At 37.9% G+C, this 13,224-nt stretch overlaps 1 protein-coding gene across 4 annotated transcripts in view; it reads right to left on the bottom strand.

The window, feature by feature from the left end:
* The window catches only part of Dlg2 (discs large MAGUK scaffold protein 2), a 1,953,494-nt gene that overhangs the window by 1,912,119 nt on the left and 28,151 nt on the right, over positions 1–13,224 (bottom strand). For all 4 annotated transcript variants that reach the window (XM_031387347.1, XM_031387348.1, XM_031387349.1 and 1 more), the window contains exon 2: positions 12,202–12,333. In XM_031387347.1, the coding sequence (XP_031243207.1) occupies positions 12,202–12,333 (132 nt within the window). The remainder of the gene's footprint in view (positions 1–12,201; positions 12,334–13,224) is intronic.

The raw sequence follows: 13,224 nt of genomic DNA, 5'->3' as shown, positions 1-13,224 counted from the left end.
ATCAATAGGAGGAGAAGAGCTCGGCCCTGTGAAAGTTCTGTGCCCCAGTGTAGGGGAATGCCAGGGTCTATTGCTCCTTCTTATAGATAAGTCTTTTCAACACTCAATACAAAGAGTAAAAAGGGTACAAAGAAGTGGGAACCAGTAAGGTGATCTTCATGCTGTCCTGATTGGTGGCCCAAATGCAACTTATATTAAGCATGGAGCAATACAATTACAGCTTTTATTGTGTCTGTGGCTCAGCCACACATTTCACAAGCCTTCAACATTTTTTGATTGAAACAGTAACTGTTAATTCAAATTAAAGTATAAATTTATCAAATAAATTAAATAGTTCTTCCCAGCTAAAATATACAGCTTATGTAAGGTGCATCTTTTAAACAAAAGGTGACAATATTTTCCTTCATCTTTTAGAATCCCCTAAAAGGTGACCAAGTGACCCAGTTTTGGTGAGTCTTTTTAAAAATGGTGTTACCAAATTGCATGATATAGATAGTATTGTTTTTTAATAAGGAAAGAACAATAATTATGGATGTTCTTTTCTCCTTCTTATCCCTTTCTTGTCTCAAATGTGGGGTCTGAGATAGCAAAAAAGCCATGTTTAAACACACACACACAGAGAGAGAGAGAGAGAGAACTAGAATAATTGCAGAAACATTGACTAGAACATACTTGCATCTATGATTTCTTATGAAATAAAAATAAAAATCTATTACTTAAGCTTCTGACTCCAAACATTTTTTAAAGATTTATTTTTACTGCCTATCTTTAATCATGTGTGTGGGAGAGAATATGTGTAGTTAAACAAAGACCAGAGCCATCAGATTTCCCTGAAGTTAAGGGTTATAAGCATCTTTCACTATGTTAAGTCTACCTATCCATGAGCATGGGAGGTCTTTCATTTTTTGATATCTTTAGTTTCTTTCTTCAAGGACTTGAATTTTTTGTCATTTGTATCTTTCACTTGCTTGGTTAAAGTTACACCAAGATATTTTATATTATTCATAGCTCTTGTAAAGGATATGGCTTGCCTAATGTCTTTCTCTTTCCATTTATCATTTGTATAAAGGAAGGTTACTGATTTCTTTGAGTTAATTTTGTATCGAGCCACTTTGCTGAAGGTGTTTATCAGCTGTAAGAATTCTCTGGCAGAATTTTTGTGATCACTTATGTATACAATGATATCATCCACAAATAGCAATACTTTGCTTCTTCCTTTTCAATTTGTATCCCCTTGATCTCCTTTAGTTGTCTTATTGTTCTGGCTAGAATGTAAAGTACTACATTGAATAGGTAGGAAGAGAGTAGACACCTTGTCTTGTCCCTGATTTTAGTGGAAATGCTTTAAGTTTCATTCCATGTAGTTTGATGTTGGCTATTGGCTTGCTGTATATAGCTTTGATTATGTTAAGTATGGGCCCTGTATCTCTGATTTCTCTAATTCCTTTAACATGAAGGGGTGTTGGATTTTATCAAAGGCTTTTTCAAAGTCTAATGAGATAAATGTGATATTTTCTTTCAGTTTGTTTATATGATGGATTACTTTGATGAATTTTCGTATATTGAACCATCCCTGCATCTCTGGGATGAAGCCTACTTTATTTTGATGGATGATGTTTTTGATGTGTTCCTGGATTCAGTTTACAAGTATTTTTATGAGAATTTTTTTCATCAGTGTTCATAAGAGAAATTGGTCTGAAGTTTTGGAAATCAATTTGGTTTTTTCTCAGAAAACTGGGAATAGTTCTACCTCAAGATCCAGCTATACCACTCCTGGGCATATATCCAAAAGATGCTCCAACATCTCATAAAGACACTTGCTCAACTATGTCCATAGTAGCTTTATTTGTAATAGCAAGAAACTGAAAACAACATAGATGTTCCTCAACTGAAGAATGGATAAATAAAATGTGGTATAGCTACACAATTGAATACTATTTAGCTATTAAAAACCAAGACATCAAGAATTTTGCAGGCAAATGGTTGGAAGTTGAGAATATCATCTTGAGTGAGATAACCCAGTCCCAAAAGGGCATGCATGGTATATAATCACTTCTAATTGAGTATTAGCCATAAAACACAGGTATCATGCTACACTCCACAGACCCAAAGAAGCTAAACAAGAAGGAAGGCCCAAGCAAGGACACTTGAATCTCACTTAGAAGGGGTAATAAAATAGTCATAAGAGGCAAATTGAGGGAAGAACTGGAAGGGAGGAGGGTATATGGGGAGGAGAATGGGAGATTCATGTTCAGGTGTGGGGAAGGACCTGAGAGATGGCTAGATAGTCATGAAAATGAATTGAAATCTGCACCTGACAGAGGTGAGGAGGAGGGTGGCATCGCCAGAGACCTGGGATAAGGTAGATGCCCAACAATTAATGGGGTTGGCCTCAGCTGTGACTCATCACATTGGGGACACCGAACCTGAAGAGGCCACCTTCTGTTTCCATACAGGAAGCCCGGTTGAGCATTAGAGACACCAACCTACCCACAAAACTTTAAACCCAAAATTTATCCTATCTACAAGAAATGCAGGCATGGGGGAGGAAGCAGAGACTGAGGGAATGACCAACCAATAACCCAAATTGAGACCCATCCCATAGGCAAGCATCAATCCCTAACACTATAATGATACCCTGTTGTGCTTGCAGACAGGAACACTTTGTCCTCTGAGAGGCTCCACCCAGCAGCTGACTTATAAATACAGACACCCACAGCCAAACTGAATGGAGCTTGGGGACTCTTATGGAAGAATAGGAGGAAGGATTGTGGGCCCCAAATGGAAAAGGAATTCCACAGGAAGACCAACAAAGTCAACTGATCTGGACCCTTGGGGCTCTCAGAGTCTAAACCACCAACCAAAGAACATAAACATGCTGGACCTAGGCCTCCCCACTCATATATAGCAGATGTGCAGTTTGACCTTTATGTGGGTCCTAAACAACTGGGGCAGGAGCTATCCCAAAAGCTGCTGCCTATACATGGGGATATGTTCTACTAGCTGGGCTGCCTTGTCTAGCCTCAGTGGGAGAGAAAGCATCTAGCCTCACAGAGACATGAGGTGTCAGGGGGTTGGGGGAGATACAGGGTGGGGGGCACACACTCAGAGGAGGAGAGAGAAGATGGGGAAGGATTGTGGAAGGGGGAGACTGGGAGGGAACAGTAAGCAGGAAGTAAAGTGAATAAAGTAAAACTAAATTAAATTTTAAAAAAGGAAAAAAAATCAAGCTATTCAAAGTTATTAAAGAACAATCAAAAATGTTTTAAAATAAGAATTATAGGCAGTTGTGAACCACATGATGTAGGTACTAGGAATGAAACTCAGATCCTCTGGAAGAACAGGAAGTATACTGATGAATTTGATCAGTTGAAGCAACTCCTCGTGGTTTTATGTGTTTCCTTCAAATAGTTCTCATCAGAATACTCATTGCTTCAAAGCATGTCCTATTTAACAGACCATGAACACCATGAAAACAGGTCTCCTAGCCTTGTTAACACGTCCCCAGAGCCTAACATAGTGTCTCTTAGGGAGCAGAAGTTGAAACATATTTGTTCAAATAAAATAAGTTTAATGTGTTTTTTCTACCAGCTGCATTAGAACCAGCCAAGGCCCTATCTCCAAGAAGCTTGTGGGCTCCAGAGAGAGAACACACGTTAGTGAGTAATAATACTGCATAGTACATGATACCCCAAAGCTCTTAGCACATTCTACAGGAATGAGAGGTAAAAGTGACTGTGCTTAAGAGGACAATAACCAAGTGACAAATGCTCCTTTGCTTGTGATAACTGTCTATACTAAAATATTGTCTATATTACACTTATTTATTATATAATTCAATAGAATATACACTCTGTTGGCCGCCTTTAGCTATTGTTGCCATCCTTAGTTAGCTCATCTTAAAGTATTTATTTCTAAAATAATCTTTAAAGATTGTCTTTTTTATTGGAAATAGATCCACCGGAAGACCCAGCTATACCACTCCATGCCATAAGAGCACATGCTCCACTATGTTCATAGTGGCCTTATTTGTGATAGCCAAATGGAAAGAACCCAGATGTCCCACAACAGAAGAATAGATACAGAAAATATGGTTCATTTACACTATTGGAATACTATTCAGCTATTAAAAATGAGTTTTGCAGGCAAATGAATGGAACTAGAAAATATAATCCTGAGTAAGGTATCTCAGACCCAAAAGGGCAGGCATGGTATGTACTCACTAATAAATGGATATTAGCCAGATGGTACAGAATACCCAGGACATAATCCACAGAACTCAAGACGGTTAACAAGTCAAAGGGCCCAAGTAGGATGCTTCAATGCCACTTTGGAGGGAGAAGAAAGCAGAAGGCAGAGGGAGGAAGGGAACTGGTTTGGAGAGGGGAGTGGGAGTGGCAGGGGAGAAGTGGAACATGATCAAGTATGGAGGGGTGGGGGAAGGACCAGGAGTGAAGCCCTAAGAGCCAGCAGAATCAATGGGAATATACAACCTTGGGAGGTGGGAGGTATGGTGACTCTCTAGAATGTACCAGAGACCTGGAAGGTGAGAGAATATCAAGACTCAAAGGGAAGGACCTTCGATGAAATGCCCAACAGTGGGGAGAGGGAACTTGTAGAATCCACCTCCAAGAGAAAGACAGGGGCATCAAGTGGAGGGATGGGGTTGCCATACCATAGTCAAAAACTCTGACCCAGAGTTGCTACTCTCTAAAAGAACTGCAGGGACAAAAATGGAGAAGAAACTGAGGGAAAGGAAACCCAGTGATTGGCCCAAATTTGGATCCAGCTCAAAGGGAGACTCCACAGCCTGACACTATTACTGATGCTATGGTGAGCTTACAGACAGGAGCCTAGCATAGCTGCCCTCCAAGAGGCCCGAGACAGAAGCAGATATTTACACCTAACCAATGGTCTGAAGTCAGGGACCCCTTTGGTTAAATTAGGGAAAGGCTGTAAGAAGTTGAGGAGGAAAGCAAACCCATAGGAAGACTAGCAGTCTCAACTAACCTGGACCCCCAAGATCTCTCAGACACAAACCAGGCAGCATACACTAGCTGGTCCAAGGCCCCTGATACATATATAGCAGGGGACTGCCTGGTCTGGCTTCAATAAAAGAAGACACACCCAACCTTGAGAGAGTTGAGGCTCCAGGGAATGCGGAGGCCTGGCAGGGTGTGGGGGAATATGGGTGTATGGGGATATCCTCTTGGAGATGGGGGAAGAGGAATGGGATGAGGAACTGTTGGGGGGGCTGGAAAAGGGATAATGACTGAAAAAAAGATTAAAGATAATAAAAATAAATAATAATAAAATAATAAGATTGTCTTTCTGTTTATATATGTGTGTATATGTATGAATATATGTACACTCCATGAAAATATTCAACATCCAAGTGATTCATGGGTAAAATATTAATAAAATGAGCATGCTATCTATAGGAAACCCAAATAGGAAAAAAAGTATAGTGTTCCTTCTGCCAGATGCCACATACTGATGGTGGAGACCAGATTCAAATTTTCTTCCACTACATACCAAAAAGAAATCAGCAGATTCTGTCATGCTTCCAAAAAACATCGAGTCAGACTGTCTTTAAGGCAAGTCTCATATGCCATCAGAATACATTTTTTCCTGTTTCAGCTATAGCAAAAATCCAAGCATCATCCATTTAGCAGCAACCACTTTATAAGCAGCCCAAGCACATAACTTTAGTTAAATGGTGCCATCTGGTGACATAAATCTTGCAGTAATACACAAAGTCCTGAACCAAGAATGGCATTGAAACCTCTTGATAGTATTTGATCCAAGGCATCAAACAGGAGATGTTTTATCTTTCCAGGCATGAGACACTCAATGACTCTCACCCAGACTGTAGCTCTTTAACATAGTGGACTAAAACAATTGTCTGAGTCATGTTTTATGCTTCACACACTCTTTATTCTCTAATGTAAAGATCTCGATCCAGTAAGACTCCCTACCCAGCATACAAAGGACATTTTAAAGCTGTAAATATCAAAAAGCATCTCCAGTCATGCCCACTTTCTCAAGTCCCGTTGTCATAGAATTTGTGTCATTTTCAGCGTTTCAGGGGCCACTTCCTAAGGAAATCCGCGCATTTAAAGTTAAGCCTCTTTCTCACTCATCAAAGCCTCCATTCTTCTTATGTATCACTTCCAGGAATTGTAAATATAAATTGTTTATACAATTTCATTTAATTCTTGTCTCTCAAGTATGTGTAATAGAATTGCACAGTGTTCCAATAATGTCTTATAAATGGATTATTGAAAGGATGAGAAAATACCCTTCTCTAGCCTCTCTTCTATCGCAAGTCCTATCACAGACAAGATCTGAATTTAAATAAAAGCACCCCTTCCCAGCAGGATTCTACAGTCACCCAGGCTCCTCTGAACTCCTGGAGCACTTTGTTTCAACCCCTAGAGTCTAATTATCAAGGATATACTGACAACATTTGTGCATATGTATTAATATTACTTTAGGGGCCAATTTTCCCCTAAGGTCCTAGATTTGGACTTCATAGCATCCATCTGCACATGTCTATGTGACTAAGTGAAACTTCATAAATACATTGTGACTATTATTACTCAGATTGTTATTACTGGAATATCCCTACTTGATTTATTTAAATGAGTAAAAAAAATAGCCACTATAGACTTTAGTATCCAAGAATATAACATTCCCTATGTTAACCGATAAATACTTATTCAAGAGGCAATGGGGGTGACTTAGTCCTTGCCACGGAGCCTCACAACCTGAGCTTGATTCCAAGGATCTGCAAGGCAGAAAGAGAGAGCAAATTCTCACAGTTGTTCTCTGACTTCCACATGCTTGCCATGGCACACATGCCAGTGAATATGCACACATGCACACATGCACACACATACATGGACACATAACAAATACGCATAATGAAAACTTCAAGGCTTATTTGGAAATCTATAATATGCAGTTTTGATGCGCTGGAGCACACGCAAGTAATGCCTAGTGAGTGCACCTTTGCATATTACCTAACAGAAGAATCTCCACGTGTCTTCGCTTTTCTCTATTCACAGCAACACAGATAGAAACTATCATTAAATGTCCAAAGGGGGGATCATGTAAATATTTCAGAATACCATTTATTTTAAAGAGAAATTGGATTCCATAATATTTGTAAATTTATGGATTCTCAAAGGACTTCAGAATGTTAAAAACTAAACCAAATGTTTACAATATGCAAGAATAAGGAAATATCATTGTCTTCCAAGCTCGTGAGTAACATTGAGACACCATGTTCTCTTCCCTGAAAGGCAAGATTTCTAAGCATCTAGATCACACATTTGGCACACCTCAGAGTCATCCGAAAGAGTTACTAAGACACGATTTGCTGAGCTAATGCCGAGTCTCTGCTTTAGTAGTTTTTGAGGTGAGACACAAAGCTACACAAGTTGATGGGGGATTGGTGCTGCTGACACAAAAGCCATAGTGTGAGAACTTGTTTTGAAAGCTTAGAGTGGAGCTAATCTAAAGTCACATATTGGTACAACATGTGTACCCTTCACTGTAGTCTTAAAATGCACATTTTTTTTTTTTTTTTTTTTTTGGTTTTTTGAGACAGGGTTTCTCTGTGTAGTCCTGGCTGTCCTGGAACTCACTCTGTAGACCAGGCTGGCCTCAAACTCAGAAATCCACCTGCCTCTGACTCCCAAGTGTTGGGATTAAAGGCATGTGCCAACACTGCCTGGACCATAATTATTAATAGTTACAGGTGTAATAACATTTAAGTCAGTCTTACTTTGGAATAATATTACATTAGAACTAGTATAATGGGGTGCTACAAAGATGGCTCAAAAGATAGTAGCACACGCTGAAGGAGTTCAAATCCCAAGCACCCACATAAAGTTCCTGCATGGCTATGAAGGCATGCAACCCTCCAGGGTAAAGATAAGATTTCTGGGTTTGTCACCTGGCAACATAGTTCCAAGTTCAGTCAGAGACCCTACGTCAAGAAAATAAGCATATTTATACACCAGAACATCCAATATCTTCCTCTGGCTTCCCCATGTGCACACACATGAACACGCACTGCTCGCGCACGCACACACAACACACACACACACACATGAAAAGAATTGATATAATGTGATTATACAGATTTCTAAATTCAAACAAACGCATGATAAAAACTCTATACATTTTTATTTCTAGCCATAACACCATTATAAGTTAATAATTAAATAACTTTATATAATATCTGTTTCCTACTCCATCTTCATTTGCTCATAAAAGGAAACATTGTCTCATATAGTTCTACATCATTTTGCCTAGAAAAACTCTCCAGCACATAACAAGTATTTTTAAATGATTGTTTACTATTATGAATGAAAATTATTAAACACTTATTAATAATATTAAAGATTCACACTATGATCTTGTATTCACACTCTGGAAAGTGCCGACCATGTAATAACTATAAACTGTGATTATCCATTGGATAATATTTTTCTGAGCAGACCACAAGATGTCACCCTAACATCTAAAAATGTAGCTTCTAGCATGTTGATAATAAACTGATTTTCAACTTTTCAAAATAATGTCTTTTATTATACTTAAGCCATTTCACTGGAGGGTTCAATAGTAAGTATATTTATTCTTTAAACATAATGGAAGTATTTTCAAGATTATTTTATTAATTTCCCTTTGCAGATGTTTTAACAATAGTCACGCATAATCAAGCAATGAATGTCCCTTTGCAACTGCAGTGTGTTTCTGCTCAGCATAGGAAATAAATAAGTAGAAATTAAAATAAAACATACTATCTTGGATGAAGTTGTTTTTAATGAAAATAATTTATCTTCTGCTACTTAATTTTCTCTCAAAATATTAAGAAAATAGGGAAGAATTACATATATAAATGCAAAAGATTATGTATTTACATATATCATATATAAGTAAGTCATGTTCTTCTTTATGTGTTCAGTAAAAATTATTGCTAGCTTTCAAAGTGCTTCATCCCAGGGTGAGCTACTAGTGAATGCGAAGTCAAAGCAAACCACAAAGGAACTGCGGAGGCAAGGAAGAAAGGGCATGCATCAGGCACTTCTCCATGCTCCAGGCTAGCCCTGCTATTTACCACAAGTTAGTCTATCTTATCACGGGGTTTTTTTTTTTTTTATATTCTTTTACTTTATTCACTCAAAAATATTCTAAAATGTATACTACCCTTATAAACTGATAAAATTGTGGTTTAAAAATTAGAAAAGCATGACTGTTGTCTCGGGGAGATCATTTTAAGCAAACAATGAAAAACCAAAAAATACTTATATCTAAAGTAATGTTCCTCACGTGCTTATAAAGGGTTGGTTTCCTGGTCACCTGTAAATATTGCAGCACAGCCCTCAAGGATAGCATTTCATTCCATTGTCCATTTGTGTTAGCTTTTGGAATTATGAGTCCTGTTTATGAAGTTAGCTAGGTATTCATGGTATTATTTTAATTCCTTGGCTATATGAGTATTAGACCAATGGATAAAGCCAAAATCTTTCATTATTTGTAACAAATAGAGGTACAGGGAGGGAGGAGAAATCAAGTTATAGGCAATGAACAACATCTTATTTATCTATGCTTTTATAAAGATGTGAATCTTCTTCAGGACACAGGTGGAGACCTTAAGAAAATATACAGTGAAATTGTCCATAATAATAACTTAATGATCAATTCTTTGCTTCCCACATAGAGTTCAACAAAAAACTGTTTTGCTGTGAGGTGCTGCATTCTTTGTACTTGCTTTTAACACCAACTGACTTTATTTTTATATATATTTAATCTTTTTTTACAGTCCAGACTTCATCTCCCTCCAGGTCCACCCTCCGACTGTTCCACATCCCATATCTTCCCCCACCAGTCTCCATGAGGATCTCCTCACCCCCCTGACCTCCACCCCACCAGACCTCCCCACTCCCTGGAGCCTCGAGTCTCTTGAGGGTTAGGTGCATCTTCTCTGACTGAGTCCAGACCCAGCAGTCTTCTGCTTTATATGTGACCAACTGACTTTAAAGGGCCAGCCAGAGCAACATGCTATGCAGATTATTATGTAATAGCCTTTTCCAGATTTATTAGAGAAATTCAAGCCACACTATAGGCTCTTTGCCAAGATATTTATTGCTCAGTTAAAATAATGGCAAAATGCAGTTGACAGTCATTCATGTGCCTTCTTGTTCTCTAGGTAATAGTGTTATCAAATGATTACATTTCTAAACATGTAGATTTATCTAAAGTCATCTGATAATATTCTTCCTAAACCAGTTCTCAAAAGCTCAAGCTCCCCAAAGGCAGCCAGTCTTAACTAAACACATCATGTGAATCAATTTAGATGCACTTCCATTTAGTTAATGGCCTTTATGAATCATCAACTAAATGACACTATTAATACTTAATTCATAAATCTGTGGTTCAAAATGTTCTGTAAAATACTATTCTCTAATGACCATGTTTATTTAAATTCTGTAAGACTCCATTTAGAGTCGCTTCTATTTAATACCAGCTGAGATGATTATATTTGCTTGTGTCATTAATTCTTCCCAGCCACAATAGATGAAAGGAATTATTTTTCCCACAGGTAAAATAATTTTGTAAAGCTTTTCAACTTCTATTTACATTAAATAAATTGATTTTCAAGTCTTTAAAACTTAATAATCTTTAAAATTATACTGAAACTATAATCTTAAGGGTTTTATCAGTTGGTCTATTCATAGTTGAACATAAATAACATGTTAATAAATAAAAAAGAAATTATTTTAACACTAAGCTTCCTAGATTCCTGTTTTTACTTTCAACACATGCTAGCATTAAATGTGATGAAAATGTCTAATCGACTCATTGACTTCTTTTCGAACGCATTTTGTGTGTGTGTGTTGTTGCTTAGCACATACAAAGTGCTGACCTCAGTTCCTGGCTCAAAAGCTAAATAAATAAAAAAATTAAAAGTACCCTGTGTCAGGTCCCCAGTGAAGGAGCTAGAGAAAGGACCCAAGGAGCTGAAGGGTTTGCAGCCCCTTAGGACGAACAACAATATGAACTAAATAGTACCCTCATAGCTCCCGGGGACTAAACCACCAACCAGAGTACACATGGCGGGACTCATGGCTCTAGCAGTATATGTATAGTAGAGGATGGCCAAGTTGGTCATCAATGGGAGGAGAGGCCCTTGGCCCTGTGAAGGCTCTATGCCTCAGTGTAGGGAAATGTCAGGGCCAGGAAGCAGGAGAGGGTAGATTGTTGGCCAGGGGTAGGAGGGAGGGAACAGAGCTTTTCTTTTCTTTTCTTTTCTTTTTTTTTTTTCTTTTTTTCAGAGGGGAAAATGGGAGAGGAGATAACATATGACATGTAAATAAAGAAAAAAATCTAATAAAAAAATATGACTCCCCCTAAAAAAAGTACCCTATGTCAAATGGAATTGTCTTAATGTTCCATTTGTTGTTCTTATTGAAGGAAATATTGACTGGTGATTGATTGATTGACTGATTTTTCTTGTTGCTTTTTCTCTTAAGACATCTTGAAGAGATCAATTTAAAGAAATGTAAATAAGTATAAAATATAGATGTATAAAAGCCATCTATCAATAAACCACAGCCTTGACTTTTTTTCATATCTTTAAAGAGAAGGCCAAGATTATCAGAATACTTTCATTACACACTGATACACATTGAGTTTTCATGAATAAACTTTTCAATTCTGGATCTAAACCCTCTAAAAGAAGTACAAGAGACAAAGGGTTTCACTTTAACTTTGTTCTGAGGACAGAGGACATTGGTATGAGCCGAGAATTCTGGGGAATTTGTGTTCCACGAGTCACTTCCTTTCTTTCTGTTTGATGCCTGTCCCTAACTCTGCAGAGTTCTCACCTGGGCACATTGGTCTTCCCATATCCCCACACAAAGTATTTTTCAATGTTGATATTTTTTCAGTAATCTATTCCTCATTTCTATTCTACAGCAATTGTTTTTTTTTTTAAGTAAGAGTAAGGGTGGTGGGATCTTCCATTTGAATAAAAAGAAAAGGTATCATAGGTATGTGAAAGAGAGAGAGAGAGAGAGAGAGAGAGAGAGAGAGAGAGAGAGAGAGACTTTGTCATCTGTGACATTATTCAAACTGTTTAGCCTGATTCTGGCCTTTAAGACTATAAGTAGTTTTTGCAATACATACCCAGCAAGGCTTGAAATAAGCTGCTCTTGAAAATACTCATCACCTTTCTAACAGCATTTTTCAACAGCTGCTCCTCAGGCTTTCTTAATTTTTTGCAGTATTCCTCCAGTAATGACAAAGCTCGGTCAGTATCTGAAAAACAAAAGTTTAAAATATACCATGGGGTCCCAGAAAAAGCATTGACTAAACTTAAACTTATCTAATCTAGAGATGTGTTCTTAATTTCACAGCACAAACAATTCAGTAAAGTGATCATCTACTCCATGAACTGCCAAGTGAAATTGATCACTATATCCAATGCTAATTTCAAAGTCCACTTCAGTATCCTTATAGTCTTGCCTTCCAAATGAATCTACAACTATGAAACAACACAAAACAAAAATGTACTGCTGGCCAGATGTTTACATAGTAAATGTGATTCCATTTGTAAAAAGAAAAAGAACCATATTAAATTGATGACTGCCTAAAAATACCGTCAAGCATCCCTATGACTTTTAAGGCCTCTTCCCTATGGGGAATTACAACCCAATTTTTCTGCCTTATTTTCCAATATGTGCATCATGTATTTCTAATGCACAGTGCCTAAATCATACTTTCTCCTTCTGCTTCCCTCTCCCCACCCCCCCACCACATGCACCTCCTTTTTCCTCCCCCTCTATGCTCATCTTTGATCTCACTACTCCCTCTACTAAGATAGTCTACCTACTACCACTATCTCATTCCAGAATCAGTGTTTTATTGAAAGGGTTTATTGCCAACTAGATCTGGATATAATGCCCATTTAGCCAGTGTGTGTGGCCTACAGCATGTTACATAACCTCTCTGAGCTGTTTCCTCACAGGTATTAGTAACAAAGTAGTAGTTCTAGGCTCAATATCTGTTACATAGAAAGCCAACTGAAAAACTATCTTCCTTTGATTTAGACTTCATTCAAATGTTCTCTCTGTCTCTCAGTCTCTCTCTCTGTCTCTGTCTCTCTCTGTCTGTCTCTGTCTCTGTCTCTCTGTCTCTCTGTCTCTCTCT

The sequence above is a fragment of the Mastomys coucha genome, unplaced genomic scaffold (genome assembly GCF_008632895.1).
Source record: "Mastomys coucha isolate ucsf_1 unplaced genomic scaffold, UCSF_Mcou_1 pScaffold21, whole genome shotgun sequence".
NCBI lineage: Eukaryota > Metazoa > Chordata > Mammalia > Rodentia > Muridae > Mastomys > Mastomys coucha.
Note: the sequence above shows the minus strand (reverse complement) of the source record. Positions and strands in the feature narration are given on the sequence as shown.